General features: G+C 41.7%; 2 protein-coding genes across 3 annotated transcripts in view; one reads left to right on the top strand and one right to left on the bottom strand.

The window, feature by feature from the left end:
• Positions 1 to 12,533, top strand: part of LOC105478208 (tumor protein p53 binding protein 2) — a 68,700-nt gene extending 56,167 nt beyond the window's left edge. For both annotated transcript variants that reach the window (XM_011735335.3, XM_011735342.3), the window contains 4 exons: positions 169 to 302; positions 3,546 to 3,712; positions 8,350 to 8,549; positions 11,735 to 12,533. In XM_011735335.3, coding sequence (XP_011733637.2) covers positions 169 to 302; positions 3,546 to 3,712; positions 8,350 to 8,549; positions 11,735 to 11,776 — 543 coding nt within the window. In that variant the 3' untranslated portion in view covers positions 11,777 to 12,533. The remainder of the gene's footprint in view (positions 1 to 168; positions 303 to 3,545; positions 3,713 to 8,349; positions 8,550 to 11,734) is intronic.
• Positions 12,534 to 16,782: 4,249 nt separating this feature from the next.
• LOC105478205 (calpain 2) overlaps positions 16,783 to 24,363 on the bottom strand; it is a 61,318-nt gene continuing 53,737 nt past the window's right edge. Inside the window, exons 16-21 of the mRNA XM_011735320.2 lie at positions 24,278 to 24,342; positions 22,541 to 22,609; positions 21,925 to 22,003; positions 20,555 to 20,671; positions 20,239 to 20,297; positions 16,783 to 17,786 (exon numbers count right to left, since the gene is read on the bottom strand). Coding sequence (XP_011733622.1) covers positions 17,763 to 17,786; positions 20,239 to 20,297; positions 20,555 to 20,671; positions 21,925 to 22,003; positions 22,541 to 22,609; positions 24,278 to 24,342 — 413 coding nt within the window. The 3' untranslated portion in view covers positions 16,783 to 17,762. The remainder of the gene's footprint in view (positions 17,787 to 20,238; positions 20,298 to 20,554; positions 20,672 to 21,924; positions 22,004 to 22,540; positions 22,610 to 24,277; positions 24,343 to 24,363) is intronic.

The following is a 24,363-nucleotide window of genomic DNA, read 5'->3' as shown; positions in this document are numbered from 1 at the left end:
TAGAATTGTTCTTGGTATAGTTTTCTTGGCTCCTTTAGGTTTTAATTATGATTTTTAAAAGTGTCACAAGAGTCTGTTTCTGTCCTCTTGACCCTAAAGTAGCCAGTTAGTAGTGACAGTTCAGGTGACAAGAAACTAGAGTTATGTTCACCCTTCTTATTGATATAGGTTGATGACCCAAGCCTGCCCAATGATGAAGGCATCACAGCTCTTCACAATGCTGTGTGTGCAGGCCACACAGAAATCGTGAAGTTCCTGGTACAGTTTGGTGTAAATGTAAATGCTGCTGATAGTGATGGATGGTAAGATTTTCCTTTAAACTCCAGTCAAACTTCAGTTGTGGGAATCGGTTTATAAGCAGTGTCATAGTGCTGTTGGAAGACAAAGAAGTATGTCAGTGTATGTCCTCGAGCTTGTAATCTAGCTGGAGAAATGTGGTATCTATTTTTGAGGAATTAACATGTGTTCATGTAACAGTCATCTCATTCCTGTCCTGGAAGTAGGTAGAGTTTTAACAAGTTTAGTAGTTAATGATAAAAATAAGTGTAACAAAGTAGTACGCAGTTAATTAGCATCCTTAAGCAAAGCTTAAGAGAAAAGTGCTGATTTAGGCAAGGTATCCCCAATCCCCTGAAATGGTTCACAGTCTTCAGTATATTAATGTCCATTCTATATCTCCAAGAGGGGATTATAACTTGCAACATATCCCATATATATTTGACCATGGAATCCGTTTGTCATGGAACCAGGGTGTTCGTAAAACACAAGCAGTACTACAAGTGATGAGTATTGTTTGCAGGATAGGAGAAATGTTAGTCAACATTAAATAATAACAGTAAAGGTCCTAATAAGATCCTGTCACCCCCAAAACTAGCAGAATAGATAGCAAATTTTGTATTTTATTTGAAAAAATGTTTTAAGTTAGAATGTGTTACTTTTGTGGAAGAATACAATTTACTTTTTTCTTTATAGGATTTTAAAAAGTTGTAATCACACTGTATTTACTCCAGTATTTTAGTTTCACAACTTGTTTTTCTCATAATATGGAAAATAGTTACAATATAAAGTTCTCATGTATGCATATATAAATTGCATGCACAGATACATACATCTCAGCCTCATATTACTCTATCACATGACTGCATACTCATTGTGACAGTCTCCCTTTTATTAGACATTGAGATTGTTTTCCAATTTTTGTTTTAATGCTTGGAGAAGCACTTTGGTTACAATTTTTAAACATTTACATTTTAATGTGTGTCCACTGTGGAAAACATGCAAAATAGAAATAAGAGGAAAACAAAGCCATCTGTATCCCCACAGTGTACAGGTAAACACCATTCATATTTTAATATATTTTCTTCAGGGTCTTTTTAAAAAAGTTATTTTTATTTTTATTTTTATAGAGACAAGGTCTTACTATGTTGCCCAGGTTGGTCTCGAACTCCTGGACTCAAGTGATCCTCCTGCCCCAGCCTTTCAAAGTGCTGGGTTTATAAGTATGAGCCACCGTACTTGGCCCAAGCTCTTTTTCATATGCTTTTCACAAATGTAGTTAAGCTCCTAACATATGTAATGTTTAAGCCTGTATTTTTAGTTTAACATCATAGCATAAACAAAACAAATTCTTACTGTGTCATAATGCCCTTGTTTTCCTAACGTTGGGCATTTATGTTGTATATAATTTTTCATTATTAAAGAGCATGCAATGAAACAATCTATAGTAATATTTGCCAAACTATTAGTAATAGTGTTCTGGCCAGGCATGGTGTCTAATACCTGTAATCCCAGCACTTTGGGATGCTGAAGCGGAAGATCACTTGAGCCCAGGAGTTTGAGATCGGCCTGGGCAACATAGAGAGACCCTGTCTCTACAAAAAAATTTTTAAAAATTAGCTAGGTGTGCTGGTGTGTGCCTGTAGTCCCAGCTATTGGAGAGGCTGAGGTGGGAAGATTTCTGGAGCCTGGAGGTCAAGACTGCAGTGAGCTGAAATTGCATCACTGTACTCCAGTCTGGGTGACAGAGCAAGACCCCCCACAAAAAAAAAAAAAAAAGTGATCTGGAACGGGGAATTAAAAAAATTTTTTTCTTTCTTTTTTTATTTTTTTGAGTCGGGGTCTTGTTCTGTCCCCCAGGCCGGAGTGCAGTGGCACCATCTTGGCTCAGTGTAACAGCCCTCTGGGCTGAAGTAGGCTGAAGCAATCCTCCCATCTCAGCCTCCCAAGTAGTTAGGACCACAGGTGTGTGCCACCACACCTGGCTATTTTTTTGTATTTTTAGTAGAGATGGAGTTTTGCTGTGTTGCACAGGCTGGTCTTGAACCCTTGAACTCAAGTGATCTGCCCTCCTTGGCCTTTCAGAGTGCCAGGATTACAGGAGTGAGTCACTGTGCCTGGCCAAAAAAATACATAAGTAAGTTTTTCTTTGAGACAGACTCTTGCTGTGTCACCCTGGAGTGCACTGGCATGATCTTGGCTCACTGCAACCTCTGCCTCCTGTTCAGGTGATTCTCATGCCTCAGCCTCCCCAGTAGCTGGGATTACAGGTGTGTACCACCACGCCTGGCTAATTCTTGTATTTTTAGTAGAGTTGGGGTTTTACCATGTTGGCCAGGCTGGTCTCAAACTCCTGACCTCAGGTGACCTGCCTGCCTCGGCCTCCCAAAGTGCTGGGAGCCACTGTGCCTGGTCCGTTTTTTTTTTTTTTTTCCAAGTCTATATACCCAAGGAGAATAAAGAGGAGAGGAAACAGTAGAGAAACATTAAATCTTATGTACTTCAGAGCCTGATTAACAGTTTCAAACTCACCTTCTGAGTTTGGGCAGTGGTACTAGTTCTTGTTATACCTTTACTATTAGTCTAGGGTCGTTTATAATTTGTTATAAAACATTTGAGATGCTGGAGAAGGTTCTCTTTAATGGTATTAATTAATTGCTGCTGGCCAGTTACCTATAGTAGATTGAGATGTGTGTATTTTACAGTCACTTTTCTGGTCTCAATTGATTTGACAAATTTTTTCCATTAAAATTTATTTTAACTTGGGATTTAACAAATATAAAAGTAGTTCATATATGCAACTTAATTCCTTCAAAATTGGTAACAATAAATAGATATATTTAAAGGCCAGTGTTTTGAGTGAAGGTGTATAACTTAAATAACTTAAGGACTGTTAGACCTTCTACTCTGACAGAAAGAATTAGGCTGGGTGCTCCAGAACATAGAACTAAATCCGTTTTAATACTGTTTTTCTTAAATGTTTATACAGATTTCATTTCTGTTTATCCACGTCCTTGATTCTTCTCACCCTTTGCCAAGCTCCCAGCCCCAGTGTGGTCCATGATTCTCTGAAATTTTCATTTGTGGCTGTAATTCTTTGATGGGTTCAATAATCTGTGTTGAACTGGTTTTTAAAAAACTGTTTAAGAGGTTTTCAGAAGAAAGATTGGTAGATGAAAGACTCAACAACTTTCTTTCCAGATATCTTATCACAGCAGGTGTCATTCAGTTTAGGAAAACAGTTCTAGCCCTTGTGTCTTGCTTCACAGGACTCCATTACATTGTGCTGCCTCATGTAACAACGTCCAAGTGTGTAAGTTTTTGGTGGAGTCAGGAGCCGCTGTGTTTGCCATGACCTACAGTGACATGCAGACTGCTGCAGATAAGTGCGAGGAAATGGAGGAAGGCTACACTCAGTGCTCCCAGTTTCTTTATGGTATGTGACAAGTAGAACTAAATGTATTGATTACTGCATTCATTTATTCATATCTCCAGGGTGTAATTCAATAAGTATGTTTGTTTGGAAAAAATCTTGTATTATCCACAGTCTTGGACCTTGAAAATACAACAGCCTTGGTCACAGATAATACAGCTTCTGTTTGTATGCTTAGAAACAGCTATTGTCAGGGACTTCTTCAACTACAAAAGACAGTGCTGCAGCATCTGACCTAGTGGTGTTAATGACTTTACCATCAAAAGAGCCTCTATTAAGGCTTTAGTACTTATAGATTGATGCTGTATCCTTGCAAATAAGTAAACAGACCCCCCTCTCCAAACAACATGATCAAGAGAAGTGCGGGATCAGTTTAAGAACCCAAATGGTCCCAAGGTTTCCTAAAAATCAAACTTGTCATATAGTGAAATAAAAGCAACATATATTTTGGAGCTGTCTTTTATTTTTTTTCTCTTTTGTTTTCTTAATTTTGAGTTTATGGTTCTGATTGCTACCATCAGATCTGTACCTAGAGGAAAATGGACTTGAAGTTTTAGATGGATATATGTTGATTGGCGTTTGTATTTACAAGGAAATTTTTTTTTTTGTTTACAAGGCTTAGAAGTTGAGGTAAATTTTCCTCTTTAGTTGGGCTTAAGAGGAATTAAAGAAGGAGAGAAGACAGAGACAAATGAGGAGGTCCCAGAACTCCATACTGCTCAAGTTTTCAGTTAACTCCTTTCCCAGTTGATTGGAAGACCCCTAAGGGTAAAACAGACGCCTCTGCCCTCTGTGCTGAACACTTTTCCCTCTGTCTCTAGGCCTTTTTTCAGGCCCTAGTCAGAGAACCACAAACCTCAAATTCCCTTCTTCATCTCTCTCAGCTGGTAGTTTTTATTGTTGATATTTGTGATTATTTTATTTTATTTTATTTTTTTAGAGGCGAGGTCTTACTCTGTCACCCAGGCTGGAGTGCAGCAGCATGGTCATCTGTAGCCCCGAACTCCCAGGCTTAGGTGATCCTTCTGCCTCAGCCTTTCAAATAGCTGGGACCACAGGCATCTGCCACCACATCTGGCTGATTTTTTATTTTATTATTATTTATTTATTTTTGAGGTAGGGTTTTGCTGTGTCACCCAGGTTGGCGTGCAGTGGTGCAATCACAGCTCATTGCAGCCTCGACTGCCAGGGCTCAGGTGATCCACCTCAGCCTCCAGAGTAACTGGGACTATAGGTGTGTACCACCACACCCAGCTAGTTTTTGTATTTTTAGTAGAGATGGGATTTTGCCATGTTGTTCAGGCTGGTCTCAAACTCCTGAGCTTAGGCAATCTGCCTGTCTTGGCCTCCCAAAGTGCTGGCATTACAGGTGTGAGCCACCATGCCTGACCTTTTAAATTTCTTTTGGAGATGGGGCCTCACTCTGTTGCCCAGGCTAGTCTCAAACTCCTGGCCTTACAGAATCCTCTTGTCTCAGCCTCCCAGAGCTGAGATTACAGGTGTGAGCCACATGCCCAGCCTTTTATGTTTTGTTTTGAACTCTGGACCATAGAATATTTTGATATAGTAACATATTTAAAAATTGTTATATATATAAGTATAAATTTTATATATTTTTATATATATATATATATATATGTATTTTGTTTTTGAGACAATCTCGCTCTGTTACTCAGGTTGGAATGCAGTGGTGTGATCATAGCTCCCTACAGCCCTGAACTCCTAGGCTCAAGCAGTCCTCCCACCTTGGCCTTCCAACATGCTGAAGTTATGGGCGTTAATGTGTTGGCCGGGTGCAGTGGCTCATGCCTGTAATCCCATTTCTTTGGGAGGCTGAGGCAGGTAGATCTCTTGAGGTCGGAAGTTTGAGGGACCAGCCAGGCCAACATGGTGAAACCCCATCTCTACTAAAAATACAAAAATTAGCCAGCTGTGGTGGTGGGCACCTGTAATCCCAGCTACTTGGGAGGCAGAGGCAGGAGAACTGTTTGAACCCGGAGGCCGGGGTTGCAGTGACCTGAGACCATCATTGCACTCTAGCCTGGGCAACAAGAGTGAAACTTTGTCTCCAAAAAAAAAGCCAGGCACGATGGCTCATGCCTGTAATCCCAGCACTTTGGGAGGCTGAGGTGGGAGATTGAGGTCAGGAGATTGAGACCATCCTGGCTAACACGGTGAAACCCCGTCTCTACTAAAAATACAAAAAATTAGCCTCTCTACTAAAAATACAAAAAATTAGCCGGGCATGGTGGCGGGTGCCTGTAGTCCCAGCTACTCTGGAGGCTAAACAGGAGAATGGTGTGAACCCGGGAGGAGGAACTTGCAGGGAGCTGAGATCGTGCCACTGCACTCCAGCCTGAGCGACAGAGCGAGACTCGTCTCGGGGGGGAAAAAAATATATATATACACACACACACACACATATATAATGTGTTAATATATATTTTGCTGTATTTATTGACCATCTTGACCTATATTTAGATATGGAGAATGATTTTTTTAAACATTAGAGATATTTGGTCAGATTCTTAAAATTTATGAAGTATATCATAGATACCAGGATGTGCTGTTTAAGTAATGATAATAGATTACACACAGTGAGTAACTGTGTACCCAACTTAGGAAATAGAACATAACCACTATCTCTGACATCGTTTGGACTCCCCTCCCTGATGTGGCCCCTTGTTACATCTGTAGTGACCACTGCTTTCACATTTAGCACTGCTTGTTGTGTAAAATAATTGCATCATTTGTATGTGAATCCTATAACTAATATTTTCAGTTTTGCTTGTTTTTGCCCTTTGTATAAAATCATACTGGTGATTCTGTGGCCTGCTGTTCTCATTCATCACTGTTTTTGAGATTCACTCGTGTTGCCTGTAGCTATAGTTTATTTTCACTGTACAATTTATCTTTTTATTCTACTTTCGAAGGACATGTGTGCTGTTTCCCTCCTTCCCTCCCTCCTTCTTTTCCTTCCACTGTAAACATCCTTGTGAACATTTTGGTACTTGTCTTCTGGTGTTTATCTACAAGTGGACTTGCCAGGTCACGGTGATACACATCTAGCAGAGGGTTCTTTTTACTCCACATTCTCTTTAACTGTTGGTGGATTTGGAATGATACCTTGTTGTAGCTTTAGTTTGCATTTCCCAAGTTACCGGTAACATTGAGCATGTTTTTAGTACCCTCAAAAAATTTTTTACAAAGTAATTTACAACTCTTAATCTGATGAATAGCAAAGTAATGAGAATTTTCCTCCATTCCTAATGATTATTGGAGGCTGGGTGCAGTAGCTCAAGCCTGTAATCCCAGCACTTTGGGAGGCTGAAGTGGGAGGATCTTCTGAGCCCAGGAGTTCTGGACCATCCTGGGCAAGACCCTGGTCCCTAATTTATTGCAAATTGGGACTTGAGCTGTTATTTTGAGTATACTAAAATATCCAGAATCTCCCCCGTCTTTCTTCATTCCCATCTCAGACACTGTGGCCATTTAAAAAACTCTGTGAAGTTATAGTTATATAAAGTTTGATTGCCATGTGAGTCTGTCATGCTTTGCATGTCATCTTTAAACAAGAAAAGTTGGAAATTGTCTCTTTAGATTGGCAGAGCCTTCTTTTAGAAAAGAACAATTTCTTGTTTCAGTTTTTCCCAGAGTGAGAGAAATATACTGTGTGCTATATCATTAGTTGATATAGGAATAATTTCATAATCAATAGTTTAGTGCTCACATAAGCTGAAAAAGCTATTCAAAAGCTAGCAAGTATTTTCCTGGTTTTGTAAAAATTATAAAAGTGAAAATAATAATTCTGAATTGTGGAGAACTTTATTACCTTAATTATTTTCCTTCTCCTCTGCTTTTTTCCTTTTGCCTGCCAGTTGATGATTGTTATTTCTTACTAGCATTGCCCTTTAGGATAGGAAGGTGTTAAGTGAAGAAGGGCAAAACTTAAATGTGTAGTTAAGTTGCAAATCTGTTGAAAGGTGGACTTCTGAGGATTTTTCCCTTCCTAGTTTGTGGATTTCAACATCTTTTAGAATTCTGATTCTTACTATATTAGGGTTGATTATATGAAGACTTTGATCCTGTCTAAAATGCCGTATTTTTGTATTCTAACGTATTCTATATATATTTTTTCCTTCTGTCTTTCCCCATTTGGAAATTCATAGAGACCATTGTGCTTCTGTTTTTTTCTCTGTCTGCTCTGAATTTTGAGTAAAGAATGAAGTAATGTTTCTAGAGTTCCTTAGTCATTACATTTGGGAGTAGACTGAAATTGGACAGGCATATCGTTCACTTTTTTAATATCCTAGATTTGAATTCTTTTTTTAGTTCCTAAGCTTGCAAAAGTTTTTGTACTCTGAGTAGCTCCTTTAAGAGATGCTTATAAAGTGCTAGGTTTTAGAGCTGTTTTAGAGATGATAGCATATAGTTATGTGTCCTTCTTATGTTCCCTATACATTGTTGCCTTCCATTGCACTCTACCCCCCACCTCAGGACATTCTATTGTATATTTAATGTAGTACTAACATTCCAGCCTGTGCCTTTTTCTTCCCATTTTGTTTCATATAGCTAAAAGTTACGGAGTGGTGTACTCCGAGTTGTATATTCTGTGCTTTATCTTACTGTCATCATTTTAGGAGTTCAGGAGAAGATGGGCATAATGAATAAAGGAGTCATTTATGCACTTTGGGATTATGAACCTCAGAATGATGATGAGCTGCCCATGAAAGAAGGAGACTGCATGACAATCATCCACAGGGAGGATGAAGATGAAATCGAATGGTGGTGGGCGCGCCTTAATGATAAGGAGGGATATGTTCCACGCAACTTGCTGGGAGTAAGTTATTCTGACGCTTACGGTGTTTTCCTGTGTGCCAGAGAGGGGCCTTGTAAAACCGCTGTATGTTACGGATACAGTACATCCAACTGCCCTTTGTTAATAAGACATGGAATTTAAACATTTGATAGTCTTAGGCTTAAAGCCACATTTTCAGTGATTCTTATTATGATCAATAACATATGTTTGCCAGCCCTGGAGGTCAGGGGTCCTCCCTACATTTATGAACAGACTAAAGATAACTGGATAATACGATTGGAATTGAGCCTGTGTCATCTGAAATCAGTTTTTAATCTGTCTCAATCAGGATTTGCAAATCTGGTAGAGAGCTTCCAACAGGGCATTAAGGATAAGATTCTTTGTTTTTCTCTACTATTTGATTTATATTTCATAAAAAGCGAGAAAACAGTGTCATGCCAGCACATACGTACCACTTCTATAGTGTAGTACAATGGGACTGCTGTCATCATGTAAAGATTCTCCTGGAGTCTTTTCAGGGGAAAGCTGGCATATGGTCAGACAGAGGAGAGAAAGCGAGAATAACAGATTCCAGGGCTTTGCGTTAAGCTCTTCGTAGATTCAGCTGTTCTCTTATAGCAGTTTTGTGTGTACAAGGGGCATGAAGAATGTATGAAATAGTGAGAGAAATGATCAGGGTAATTGAGAGATTGAGATAAAAGTTTAAAGTGCTTGCACAATCTGCTCTTGGTGAGGAGGTAAGGAAAGGGTTGAGGAAAGGAAGAGCCAGTTGTGATACACAGAAGATGGTGTGTAGGTTGTGAGCACTGGCCTCCACATTGCTTCAACCCCATCTGCAGCACCTGCTATCTGGGTATCCAGGCTGCAGAAGGAACGTGGGGAGGGCTGGAGAATCCTGCCTCCTAAGATTGGTGTGAGGATAACTCAGAGGTCTAATAGAGAGCAAATGGTAGATGCTATTCTTGGTCTTTTCATCAAGTGTCAGACAGACATGGCCTCCACTCACATGGAGCCTTTACTCTGGCATCTAGGCTATGAACAGGATTCTGCGAGTGACCCACTGCCTAGGCATTACTTTCAATGGGATTCTTTGAAATGACTTCAGTGTTGGAACCTGACTGCCTGGATTCTGACCAGCATCTCTCCCTGACTCTCCCTTCGCCATTGTTGTTTGTCTAACATGCAGTGTAAATTACTTATACAATACCTTGACTGTTGCTGTCCTGACAGCAAAATTTATTATGAAAAAAACATTTCATAATAAGTTTTGAATACATGATTAGACAGTATTCATTTGGGTGATCATAATGTAACTTTAAAGAATAATGAAAGTGAAAAACAAATAAAATTAGGTTATGGAGCCCTTAGAAAAAGCTTTCAGGGGCCAGGCATAGTGGCTCACGCCTGTAATCCCAGCACTTTGGGAGGCTGAGGCAGGAGGATCACTTGAGGTCAGGAGTTTGAGACCAGCCTGGCCAACATGGTAAAACCCTGTCTCTACTAAAAATACTGTAATCCCAGCTACTCGGGAGGTTGAGGCAGGAAAATCGGTTGAGCCTGGGAGGCAGAGGTTGTGGTGAACCGAGATCCTGCCACTGCACTCCAGCCTGGGTGACGGAGTGGACCCTGTCTTAAAAAAAAAGCTTTCAGATTACCAGAGGAAAGTAGAAATATAAAGGTTGTTCTCTTTCGAGCACCCTCAGTTGCTTCTCCAGAGTCCCTAGCACTAGAGATGTACAGTCTCTTGCCTGCAGCCACTTTCCTTCTCTGATAAACATCAACAGTAAATAAGCCCTTTTGTTATCTGGGAGAGATTTTACCTTCTTAGAACTAGTTGCTTACTTGAGTCTTTTCTTTTTTTTAATTGGCAAAAATTGTATATATTTATGGTGTATAACAATTTGAAATATGTATACTTGTAGAATGGCTAAATCGAGCTAAATAATACATGCATCATCTCACATGGTCATCTTTTTTTTGGTGAGAACATCTATTTTCTTAGTGATTTTCAAGTATATAATAATTATTAATTACAGTCACCAAGTTGTACAATAGATCTTTTGAATTATTTAAATTTTCTAACAAAGAGGTCCTGTGGTTAATGACATGGGAAGCGTGGGTCAAAGACTGAGTTCTGTCTCCTGTGTGTGGTGTTTAGAAGATTCTGAAATTAACAGACTGGACTGAAGATTTTCATTTTAGTCCTAAATTTAGATTTTCTTAGTACTTTGAAAATCTTTTCTTGTTAGAAGTATCCTCTACACAACTTTTTTGGTTTGTTTTCCTGATTTTTTTTTTTTTTAAAGGAAAGTGCATATTTGTTGTTAGGGCTCAGATAAAAGTCTAGAAAATTGTATTAGGTAAATGTCTTTTTTTCAGATAGAAAAATAATATTTTCTGTAACATGGATCCACCAGTTAGTGTTTTAGTTTTGACTGGAAGTCTGACTCTTTTTCTTTTTAAAATTATTTATTTATTATTTTGAAACTTTTTAATTGGGATGTAATTAAAGCCTATGATTCTACTTTCTTCGAGTAAACCTTTTTTTTCCTCTTCTTTTGTCAAGAGGGGCTGCTTTTGTTTGGTGTGTCAGTTGAATTTACCAGTTTGACTTGGTTCTGGCTCAGGCCTAGAGGCCTTGCAACCTTCACTAGGACTCACCTTTATAGCTCTTGTGGAAACACAAAACCACAGAGTTCTAAAGCAAAAAACTCCACCCAATCTTCCTTTAATTTGTAGACTTTTAATCTGTGGCATTTCATTTCTGACAGTCTGAAGTCCCATGACACAACGTCATGTCCATTGTGAATAAAGGTAAAGGAATTCAGTCTCTTTCTTCCTTCCTAATAGAAGCTGGAGCGTAGAGCATACAGCAGTTTACCTTCCTTGTTAGAGCCGATTTACAGCTCAACAAGCTGTGCAGATTGAGTTAATACCCAGAACTGTCATGGGTTTTTATATTGCTGCTTTGTAGAGTTGTCACAGTTGACGGACTCTTGTGATCTTTGAACGTCCTGTGCAGTCTAGCTGATGAGTACGTTGCTAAACGTAAAGCTCTAGGTGCCACACACACCACAAAGAGTGCTTTTCTCACTTTGATTTCCTTCCCGTGACATCTGTCCCGTAACCTCATTATTTCTTGAAATTTTTTTATATTCCCATACATCTGTTATAGTATGTAAATATTTTTTAAAACTCTCTTGCAGCTATACCCAAGAATTAAACCAAGACAAAGGAGCTTGGCCTGAAACTTCACACAGAATTTTAGTCAATGAAGAATTAATCTCTGTTTTTAAGAAGAAGTAATACGATTATTTTTGGCAAAAATTTCACAAGACTTATTTTAATGACAATGTAGCTTGAAAGCGATGAAGAACGTCTCTAGAAGAAAATGAAGGATTGAAGAATTTACCCTTAGAGGACATTTAGCATGATGAAATAAAGCATCTACGTCAGCAGGCCATACCGTGTTGGGGCAAAGGTGTCCCATGTAGCACTCGGAGAAGTATACAGTGACAATCCTGTTTTCTACAAGAATCCTGTCCAGTAAATAGGACCATTTATTGGGCAGTTGGGAAATCAGCTCTCTGTCCTGTTTAGTGAGTGTTTTCAGCACCTGCTCCTAAACCAGTCCTCCTGCCACCATCACATCGCCATCTCTGATTGTACCAGGCACCAGCAGGCCGTTGCGGGGCTCACCTGAAGGCTCGAAGGCCCTGCACACTTGTATATTGTCATTGAGGAACTGTTAGTTGGTCGTCAGTGAACAGTAACTTTATTATATGAGTTCTTGTAGCATCTTAAGAATTATACATATGTTTGAAATATTGAAACTAAACTACAGTACCAGTAATTAGATGTAGAATCTTGTTTGTAGGCTGAATTTTAATCTGTATTTATTGTCTTTTGTATCTCAGAAATTAGCAACTTGCTAGACTTAATCGTAATATTTGTCAAGATCCTAGCTGACTTTGAAAACAGTTGTAATAAACTTTTTGATGCTAAGCTGTTTACTGGTTTTTGTTTTTGATGTCATAAATAGACTTTGTTTGATAGTCACAAGCCGTTAGGGTCTCTTACCCAGCTGAAAAAGAACAGACTGCTTAACATAAGTATATGTATTGTAATAAGAGTTTTTTTTTTTTTACCAGCCAAGTGATTCAATGTAAGTGGTTTTCAAAATGAAATACTGTAGAGATCATGGTGATAGAAGCCTACTTTACATTTTACCTAGAGCCTCTAATAGACTGTTTTAGTGTCCTCATTGATTTACGGGGTGAAAACTTATATAGGCAAAATCTCCACATCATTTTATTAATATGTTAATAAGTTTGTGAATTGTTTCCAAACCCATTTGCTTAGTGGAACTACTTTAGTAGAAGATACAAATGAAAAACCATGGTCACTCTTCCTTACACATTTTTATGAGTAGCTAAATTCTAGAAAGGAAAGTAAATGAAAGAACATACTGTAACTTTGAGAATACCACTTTTGAGAGTAATGGAGAAGGAGTGACAACAGGAACTAAACATCAGAAGACGTGTGGTAGGCAGAATTCTAAAGGTGCCCCGCACCCCATCCCTGTCTCCTGGTTACTCCTTGTATCACTAGGTGCAGTAAGTCCTTAACATCATCATTCGGTTCTTGGAAACTGTGACTTTATTTATTTTTCTTTTTTTTTTTTGGAGACAGGGTCTCACCATGCTGCCCAGGCTGGTCTCTGATGCCTGGCCTCCAGCGGTCCTCCTACCTTGGCTTCCCAAAGTGTTGGGATTACAGGTGTGAGCCACTGCACCTGGCCAAAACTCAAAGCGAAAAGGTATATAACAAAACCGTTTCTTTTTCTCATCAGTGTTCTAACAGTACAACATGAAGTGATGTTATTCGAGGACCTGCTGTTTCTTGTTGGTTTTACATCGTTTTGCTCAAATTTGCAGTTACCGAGAACCTATTCGTGATGCTAGGTTTTCACGACTTACTGTACTTCTTTGAAGGACTTTTAAGATTTAATTAAGTTTATGAATCAGTCGACCTTAAAATAGGGTGTTTAGCCTAGATTGTCCTGGTGGGCCACCGTAATCACAAGATCCCTTCACAGCAGGAGAGGAAGGCAGGAGGGCTGAGGCAGGAGAGGAAGGCAGGAGGGCTGAGGCAGGAGGGTAGGCGGGGCGGGTGGGTGGGCAGTAAGACTTGGAGTGTGAAGACTTGACCTGCCGTTGTCGGCTTTAAAGATGAAGGGGGTCATGGAATTGGGGGTCAGGGAACATGGAAGCTGAGAAAGACCCCACCCCCGGCTGGCCCAGCCAGGAGATGAGGACTTCAGTCCTTATGGCCACATGGAACTGAACTCTGCCAACCTGAGTGGGCCTGGCTGGAAATGAATCCTCCCCAGGTCTCCAGAAGGAATGCATTAGTCCAATGAGACCAGCGTTGGACTTTTCATCTACAGAATTGTGAGATAATGGCTATTTTTTTAGGCCACTAAGTTTGTGTTAATATGTTAACTATAGGAAACAACATGGATTCTAGTCCTGGGCTGTTGTACTTTCCCATTAAGTGACCTTGCCAAGGACACTTGACCTCCCTGAGCCTTGTTCCCTCATCTGTGGAGTTTAATGCCATTGCCTTGACATGCTTCCGAGTTGTTGAAGAAAACCTAAGTTCTGTGCATGAAGGTACTTGGCAAACTAAAGAATCACACAGATGTATGAAAAGAGAAGATGTGAAAAGTAGGGAACTGTGATCCCAGTTTTGTATTCCTTAATCCTAAACTGAGAAGCTCATTGTTGTTAAGTCTTTCTGTTCTTTGTTTTATTATTAAAGTATCCTTATATCAAAGCTCATTTTAGAAATAGAACAGAAAAAGGTTATGAAGGAGGGAGGGAAAAAGACCACTCTAGAGGTACTATTCATACTTGGGCCTATTTCTTTGTAGTCTTACCTATGATTTTTTTTCTCTATATATAGTTGAGTGCTTATTGTTTAAGCAATTCTGCATTCTCCTGTATTATACTTGATATTGTATCATAAATATTAGCATGAATTTTTTTTTGTTTGAGCCAGAGTCTCACTCTCTCACCTAGGCTGGAGCGTAGTGGTGCGATGTCAGCTCACGGCAACCTCCACCTCCCAGGTTCAAGCGATTCTCACCTCCTGAGTAGCTGGGATTACAGGCCCGTACCACCACATCCGGCTAATTTTTGTATTTTTATTAGAGACCGGGTTTTGCCATGTTGGCCAGGCTGGTCTTGAACTCCTGACCTCAAGTAATTCACTTGCCTCAGCCTCCCAAAGTGCCGGGATTGCAGGAGTGAACCACCATGCCTGGCCTATTAACATGAATTTTAATGGCTTCCTAATATTCCATCATATCATTTATCTAATCATTTGTCTAATGTTGAACAATTCTTGTGTATTATAATTGATGCTATAGTCATGTTTTTATGGTCGCACAGTTTTTAGGTCTTTACAAAATAGAAGAGAATAAAGCAGGTGGGGAACAGACTGTGCTGAAGGGGAGAGTATGCAAACCAGCTGTGCATATTCGAACTGCAGTGGAGCCACTGGGGATGTGGGGAGTGTCACAGGAAAGGAGACCGAGTTAGCCAGAGAAGCAGACCTGAAGGAAACCAAAGGAATGTGGGTTCTCAGGAGAATCGTAAATGGTGTTAAAGGCAGCAGAAAGGTCCAGGGAGATAATGGCTGGTAGATGTTTATAGGGTTTGGCATTAGGAGGTAACTGGTGATCATAAAAAGCAGCAGCAAAGAGGTAGGTGACTAGACAGACTGTAGTGGGTGGAAAATGAATTGAGATCCAGTGTGGACCGCTTCTCCGGAAGCAGAAGTTCGGCTCTGGAGGAAGGAGAGGCCACAGCAGGGGAGGTAAGAATATTAAGTATACGAGAGGCCACAGCAGGGAGGTAAGAATATTAAGTATACTTGAGGATGTGGTTGGCATAAGGGAAGAGCTGTGGAAAGAAAAACGAGAGGGAAAGAGAAAAGAGGAGCTAATTGATAGAGGGCTGGCTGACTGATGGGCCTGAGACTGCAATTCAGAGCAGAGACCCGGGAGGGAAGTAGTGAGGGTTGGGGGGTGGGCGGTGAGTTTGTACAGGCTCAGGAAGTCGAGGTTTACTTTGCTTATCATCTATTTGCTTATCTATTTTTGCCCCCTGTAAAACAGGCATTAACAAACGTTATACCAGGTGGGAAAACTCAGGATACTTGGTAATCTCTATTCCCTTTTCTTTTCAGTCTTTTCTAAATTTGCTCTGATAAGCATATATCTTATTTATTTAATGTTATCTGAGAGACTAGGTCAGCCCCACAGATGAAAGTGCACCAGGAGACGCAGGGCCCCAGAACAGTAGTCTAGGTTTGGAATGGCTTCTGCAGATGGGAGGGGCCTCCTTTCTGCCCTACTGTGTACTAGTCTCTGGTGACCACTCTCTTCCTCAGAATCGAAAGCTGATCCCTCCTGCCCTTCACTCCACCCCCTCCCAGCCTGGACCCTGGGGTCCTGTGTTGGAACCACTTCAGTCCCCACCCTCCATTCCCTTGTCCCCTGATCCTTCAGCCACCCTTCCCTTGCCCACGTCCAATCTTCAGTCCAAACATCTCCCACCTCTATCCTGCCACCTGTGCAGCTGGACAGAGAAATTACCGATGCGAGGAGGTTGGGATTCCTGCACTCTCATGGCCACCAGCCTCCCCTTTACCCTCAAAATCCACTTGGCAAGCAAGAGAACTTCAACGCATTTGAGCTGAGTTTGGGAAATCTATCATCTCACCTTGTTCAAGGAAATATTAGGATGGCATTTGCCTGTGTCAAGTCATCCTGAGGAAATGATTCCTCAAGAACCACCAGCACCAGACCAGTGACTTAATCTGCATGTTTTCTCAGCTCCCTTGCTTGTCCCTACCCCAGGGGGAGATGGCCAAGGTGAAATTGAGGTGGCAGGTTGAGCAGGGAACTTCCTGAGAGGCACATATTTCTCTGTGCTGCCTAACAGCAGATCAATAAGCAGTAGAAATTACAGCTTCCTTTACATTATCATCAGATTATCAGAGTTTCTGAATTGGATTTAAGAAAATTTTATAGTTCCACATTTTAATTATAGGCAAGATGTCTTTTCCTTTGAATACATGAATTTACAGAGGCAGCATACCTTGTTAAAGTAGAAACAAGCTATAATCATGTGTGCTCGTAAACCATCCTGTGGGGCTGACCTCCAGGAAGAAAAACATGGCGTGGTGTGATTGCATGGGGTAACCCTTTATTTTTATTTAACAGTATATTTGGAAGAAGATAAGGCAAAAAGGCAATATTTCTATAATGTTGCTAGCATTTTCCCAAGGTAAAGCCAGGAAACAAACTTGTGTCCTTTCTATAAGAACTTCTAAGCGATGTCCCCTCTAACTCCATGGGCAGACACTAGTGGTGGTGAAGTTCATGAAGTTTTGAGGTGGCAAACAGCTTATTTTGTCCTTTATCATAATTGGTTTGCAAATTGGATGCCTGGTTTGGCATACTGGTTCAGTTGATCAAGCGTGGAATCCCTTTGGTCTTTGTAAGACCTGATGTATAAGGCCGAATAGGGTCAAGAACTTGGGTTTAAGGAGAATGATTTACTATTACCAATCAATATTATATAAAACCTGTCTTTTATTTAACCCAAGCGACAGAGGTGAGTCTTCTCACCTGGACTCTCGAGATGCCTTGACAAGATTACTTCATGATATACTATGTTTCCCAGTTTGCTCACGGGCAATGGTTATCTTGGACTTATTTGGTAGAATCAACAGCTGCATTTTAAACTTGAAGTTGCTTTAAATATTCCCTGCAAGGCCTCATGTCCTCTGAGAGTGACTCAATGTTTTTGCTCAGCTGTTAAATACCTCCCTGCATTTTTTTCCTGATTTAATATTGCTATGAACAGGAAAGTGTGTAAAAGTAAAAAGTGTGTACTATTTACAGATTTAAAGCTTTCTTTGAGCTTGTCAAGGGTTAAGGGACTCATTTGCATTTAGTATAATGATATGCAAATCTTTTACTTTGATGTGTGAAACTGCTGCTATCTCAAATTGACAGTATCATTATTTTCAGCTATGATCATCCGTTTAAGTAAATGTTCCTATAATTTCGAGGTCCAGATACAAAGTGTTTTTCTATGGAAGCTTAGTCCTTGGCTGATATTCCATCATGAGAAGTCTTCAGGCAGATTAGTTACAACTTCAAAGTACTGAGAAACAGAGCCACTGTGAGGAAGGAAAAAAAACCAAGTCAGCTCAGTGACCACTTTTAAAATTAAAGGCTTATTTAAGTACCTGTAGATTGTTCCAAAAAACTTCTGGAACAGCTGATCGAGGGCTACGATATCAGTGTACTAACTCATATTTTTCTTACCTGATTTCTAGAGTCTAGCTTTTAACAGGTCAGTAGTCTGTGTGATTTGCCTTAGGTGGTCATGAATCACATTACAGGGTTGACTGCACACATGAAAAGTGAAATTCACACAACAGAAATTAGCATTTTCACATCTCTGCCTCAGAGTATCACATCAGAAGTTAGTTTGGGATGTGGATATCCCTGCAACTAGTGGTGTTCAACACTGGTTCTAAATTGTAGTGATATGGAAACTTTAAATCAGATTGATTCAGCTGCTTTGGGATACAGCCGGGACACCAGGACTTTGGCAAAGCTCCCCACGTGACGGAATCTGCAGTCAAGGTTGAAATCCTTGCAGACTGAAGGGAGAGCTTCTGAACATGGCTCATCCTTAGCAAAGACTACGAGAAGCGAGGATCTCCGGGAACTTGCAAAAGGTGAGACTTAGGAGTGGCAGGAAAAGTCAGTGGGTAAGAAGATGCTTCTCAGAGGAAATGCGGAGGGAGAGGACTGAGCCAGGTGGACCCTGGGGTGGGGGTGGGCGGCTGGAGTAGAATAAGATATCTAGCAAGAATGACAACCTAGGATTTTCAGAACTTAACATGTGGCATGTTTCATGTCACAGTTGTGTTGACTCTACTATTTATTATTTTATTTAAATTTTTTGAAACAGGGCCTCACTCTGTTGCCCAGGATGGAGTGCAGTGGGGCGATCATGGCTCACTGCAGCCTCAACTTCCTAGGCTCAGGTGTTCTTCCCACTTTAGCCTCCTGGATAGCTGCGTCTACAGGCATGCACCACCATGCCTGGCTAAATTTTTATTTTTTATTTTTATTTTTGAAACAGAGTTTCACTCTTGTTGCCCAGGCTGGAGTGCAGTGGCGCCATCTCAGTTCACTGCAACCTCCACCTCCTAGGTTCAAGCAATTCTCCTGCCTCAGCCTCCTGAGTAGCTGGGATTTACAGGTGCCCGCCACCATGCCCAGCTAATTTTGTATTATTATTATTATTTTTAGATGGAGTTTTGCTCTGGTTGCCCAGGCTGGAGTGCAATGGTGCAATCCCAGCTCACCGCAACCTCCGCCTCCCAGGTTCAAGCAATCCTCCTGCCACAGCCTCCTGAGTAGCTGGGCTTACAGGCATGCACCACCATGCCCAGCTAATTTTGTATTTTTAGTAGAGATGGGGTTTCTCCATGTTGGCCAGGCTGGTCTTGAACTCCTGACCTCAGGTGATCCAACTGCCATGGCCTCCCAAAGTGCTGGGATTATGGGTGTGAGCCACTGCGCCCAGCCTAATTTTTTATTTTTTTAGAGACGAGGTTGACTCTACATTGCAATCTAGGGATAGAGATATTCCCTAGGATATGTAAAGTTTTAAGCAAGTTAGTGTGATTCGTAACCAGATAAACTATATTTCCACTTTGCTAAAGGTGCTTATATAATGCATAATAGCAGAACAAGACAGTTATTTAGCTGCTGGCTTCTTCCAGAGTTCAAAATCCACGGAAAAGAGCTGCCAGTGCCTTAGACCTGCCCTCCTCACTACTTCACTCCTCTGTTATACAGACAGGACTGACAACTACCATTCTCACCCATTGTCGGCCACTTCACCCGGCCCTCTGTGGCCTTCCCTGAGTATAGAGGAAATGCTGACTGGAGTCAGGTGATAATGGAAGTATACCTCACCTGGCTTCTTTCTTTCAGTGAGAGAACTTCCTGTCATTGGGATGATAAGAGAACATTTTGCGCTTTGCTTTTTAGATTGATGATCATTTCAGAGATGTGCATTGCTAGGGTTCCAGACACATGAGTGCAATAATAATAATAAATGGCAAACGTATTTACTAGTGTTGGTTTTATCTTAAATGGGGAGGGAGTAGAGAAAACTAATTTGCTCACAAAGTATTTTAAGTAGATCCATTCTAAGAATGATGGATCTTCCCAAAACCCAACTTGAATTTCATCCAAAGAATTTCTTTATATAAGCATGTTCTCCCTTGCATACTAATCAAGAGTTCATTTTTCTAAGCATCATCCTGCAGCCACTCCTTAGTTTAACCTTGAGCTACACTCAAGTCAAAGCTCATGGGAAGAGGGAGCCAGGCATGCATTTTGGACTTGAGAATAGGTAGTTGGAAAACAACTGCAAATAAAAGTGCATTGTGGGATCTTACAGCTGTGTACAGGCCTGGCCCCGACAGACCAAGAGCTCTTTAAAGCAAAACTTGAAAAAGCAGGTCACTCAAGTAATAGCCCTTTCCGCCCCATGCCTCCCCCATCCCCTTAGAAGCAAGGTGGGGGTATGAGCTGCTGACTCACAGAGATAAGGTCGAGCTCTATTGTTCCAGTATTCTCGGGATCCAGCTGCTTAAATATCTCTGTGGAGGGAGAAAAAAAGGATGTCACGAGTGAGTGAGCTGAAACAGAGATTACATTATCCTTTTTTCAGTTCAGCAACTGACTTCACTGACTGCCATACACGCTTTCTTCCTCACTCCCAAATTAGCAAAGAGGGAAGTTCATTCTCAACTCCTGGAAGACATGTCTCTAGTTTAGATGATTTCACCAAGGTGAAAGGCAGGCCACTTTAATACCAAGATAACTGAAATGAGTCTTTCCCCAAATATCCACTTACTGAATAGCGTTTCTAGCCGAACCAAACACCGAACAAAATTATCAAAATCGATGATGAGCTGGTCATCTGCAAACCGAGCAACGATGACTTGGTGGAGTTGACAGGGCATCTTGAAACCTGAAGTTACATGAACAAACAAACTGATTGCTAAGCATTAGACTGTACCATTTAGCTGCACTCACAGGCTATGGAACCAAGTGGTGATTTAAATGAGGTATAATTGCTTTTGTCCCTTGGCCGCTCTTCTATGAGACTGGTTTGATTTTGCAAAGCCAGTACCGTCTGCTGTTTCTTTTGTTTCTGGACTGTCCACCTTCACCCTGCCTGTGTCTTTAATGACACGTAAGTCTTTTCTTGTCCTCATGGTCATGGTTGCTTCATGTTGTTAACCATGCTGCTGCGTTTTGATTTTTTGTTTAGCTCTGAATGGTCTTGGAGACCAGATTCTTCCTGGATATATGTGAGCAGAAGCTGTTCCTGGTAAACTCATGGTAGTTCTCCCTCTTTCCAGAGTAAAATAATTTCTATTGGTCCTGTGGCCACCTAGCTTCAAGACTGCATGTGCCAGCTTCCTTGCAGCCACCAGAGGCCTTGCGATCACAGTCTGGCTGGTAGGATGTGTGAGCAGAAATGGCCTGTGTGCCCTTAAAGGCGAGGAGCCTTTCTGCTGTCAACCTGTTGGCGGCATGTGTTTGTGGTGGCACGCCATCCCAGGTCCCTCGGATGAGGGCAAGCCTCGAAGGACCGGTGGGCATCATGGATGGGGGGAGACTGGGGGAAGAGTGATCACACAGTAGGAGAGTAGGAGACACCATCCTAGCTGTGGACTGCTGGAGCTGGGATTGCCATGCAACAGAAAGACGTACCTCGTTTAAACCACTGTTGTGTAGGGTCTCTGCGGCAGCATTATATTCCAGCAAATAGAATGAACAGCCTCATGCTGTCGCATTTGTTCCCAAAGCCCAGCAGTCTCCCACTCTGCTGGTCTACCACTAGCTTGTGTCCTTTTATTGATATCCAAGTCTGCTAGGGTCTTACCCTAAGGGCTGAGCTGAAACATTCCATTTCTGCCTAACCAACCCTGCACCAGAAAGGAGGCACCTGGAGGAGTCTGTTGAGAACTGGCTTTGTCTGCTTGCTGTGCCAGGCGGCTCTGAAGGAAACTTGGATTCAAGAAGGCACAGAGGGCAGAGCATCCTACTGCATTTAATTTTACCAATTAGTCTTTAAAGGGGGAATGAAAAGGAGGTGTTTGTATTAAAACAGCACCTACTTAATTTTATAGCTTTACCAAACCTTGTATGGATGAGTGTTCACATATTCTACAGCCAGATTAAACTAGGAATGAAAATGCAATTATAAAGGGTTACCTGCTTCTTCTAACGCTTTCCGCATTTCATAGGAATTCATGGTACCAGACCTGTCAACGTCGATTTCCCGGTAAATTTTCTGGAACACATAAATTAGTTGTAAGAACTATGACCCAAAGCAAAGCTGGCGAGTTACCTCCCTAGTATGTGCTGAGTGGAGATGAAGTTTTTCCAGCTCTGTGCCTCTAGTTTGGCCTTGGAAGAATCACCCATGTTTCTGCCTTGAATAACTAACAGTATTTTGCTTCTGTCTGTGAGCTGGTTTGTAAATATGCCCATCAAGTCAGCCAGCCAACGCCCATAGGCCCATGTTCTTGTCTTATATAATTTTTGTACTTTAGCTGTCAAAAACCCTTTGCAGGAAACCCTTGATGGCGGCCTTTAGATGATCCCAATAATCGGGAGGAAGGGAACAGGCCACTTCACCTGCAAAGTCCTGGTTGGTTTTTTGTTTGCATTTCCTCAACCCGGTCTTTACTCACTCTGAGCTTCATTATGGGTAAAATCCCAATCCCCTCGGAAATGTTTCTCCACTCTGTGGAGGAGTTGCTGCATCTTAAAGCATACACACAGAATGTTCCCCAACACAGATCCACCCGCACCTCTGGGATCTTACTTGGTATTTTTGAATCTTCGTCCAGAGAATGTAGAACTCCTTCAGCCCCAGCTTGCCACTCCCGTCTGACTGCCTTCAGTCAAGGAAAGCCCTTGAGTGTGGGTCCATTTGGGCATAGTGTCACCTAGTTTGTCTTCTCAACTGGATCTTTTGAATATCATAGCACACGCACAGGGAGGGTTTGCAGAAGGATCCTTTTCCTGCTTTTCCCACTGGCTAAACCTCCCTTTAAAGGATTGGAGGAAGGGCGAGAACGACTTGCTGGCTCCCTGCCGATTCTGGTTGCTGTTTTGATCTGGAGGTGCTGTGGAGGCCCCAGATACCACTAAAAATGAGCTATTGGATGACATGCAGAGGGCTTTGGATGGCTTCTAGTGGCTAGGCCCTTGCTCTTTTTTTAGAGTATGTGGAGTATATCTAAGAGGCCTTTGGTGAAGGCAGCTAGCAGGTGCACACCGTGAATCCACTAAATAAAACTTCACAGAAGTGGCCAGGCATGGTGGCTCACACCTGTAATCCCAGCACTTTGGGAGGTCGAGGTGGCTGATCACCTGTGGTCAGGAATTCGAGACCAGCCTCGCCAACGTGGTGAAACCCCAACTCTACTAAAAAGAGAAAAATTAGCTGGGTGTGGTGGCATGCACCTGTAGTCCTAGCTACTGGGGAGGCTGAGGGGGAAGAATCACCTGAACCTGAGAGGCGGAGGTTGGAGTGAGCTGAGATCATGCCACTGCACTCCAGCCTGGGTGACAGAGTGAGACCCTGTTTCAAAAAAACCAACCTACCAACCAACTAAACAAGCAAACAAACACACAGAAAAAACTTCACAGAAGCTCAGGCTGCCCCTTACCACCACTTCTCACTAAGCATTGGAAACAAGGGGCAAATGGATGACTAATTTGCCTTGGGGACAGGCGGGTTGTCTGGGAAGGAGCTAGAGCAAAAGGGAAGTAGGATGCTTATGAAAGTAGCTCTTATCTAAATCAAGAAGACGATCTTGATCAGACAAAACAGATTCACATCAGAAATACTGTGGTTAGGGAATATTTTCCTAGAGGAAGTAATGGAAACACATCACTGAGGAAACAAATTCGAGCTGCTTTGTGCAAAGAAGTGATGGGCATATTGTCAGGAACTTCCTGCACCAGCCCCAGGAATGGACTGGTGGGCCTACATTCTTTTTCTTTTTTTTTTCTTTCTTTTTTTTTTTTGAGACGAGTCTCACTCTGTCGCCCAGGCTGGAGTGCAGTGGCGCGATCTTGGCTCACTGCAACCTCTGCCTCCCAGGTTCAAGTGATTCTCCCGCCTCAGCCTCCCAAGTAGCTGGGATTACAGGCACATGCCACCACGCCTAGCTAATTTTTGTATTTTTAGCAGAGATGGGGTTTCACCAGGTTGGACAGGCTGGTCTCGAACTCCTGACCTCGTGATCTGGCCACCCTGGCCTCCCAAAGTGCTGGGATTACAGGCGTGAGTCATGGCGCCCGGCCGTGGGCCTGCATTCTAAGCCTTTCAGGGTAGGTGTTGGGGGGAGGTGTAGCATTTGCTTTCCCTCATCAGAAGATTCTCGAATTTCCCTAGTAAGGGAGGTCAGTGCTGCTGACTGTCCGACAGCAACTCAGCAAGTTGGGAACAACTGGCCATTTTGAAAGGGGAGAAGGCCATGTGTTTGAATTTTTCTGGAGTGAGATTTTAAACTCCCCTAGTCTCTATTCTCTGGAGCACATTAAAGGATACATCTAGCATGTCAACCATAATTTTGCATGTCTCAATGCTGAAGCCATCTGACTTGATATCTTGGCCTAAAAGACAAAATCAGTGTG

Source organism: Macaca nemestrina, chromosome 1, assembly GCF_043159975.1.
Source record: "Macaca nemestrina isolate mMacNem1 chromosome 1, mMacNem.hap1, whole genome shotgun sequence".
NCBI lineage: Eukaryota > Metazoa > Chordata > Mammalia > Primates > Cercopithecidae > Macaca > Macaca nemestrina.
The sequence above is the reverse complement of the archived record's forward strand: the minus strand, read 5'-3'. Positions and strand labels throughout refer to the sequence as shown.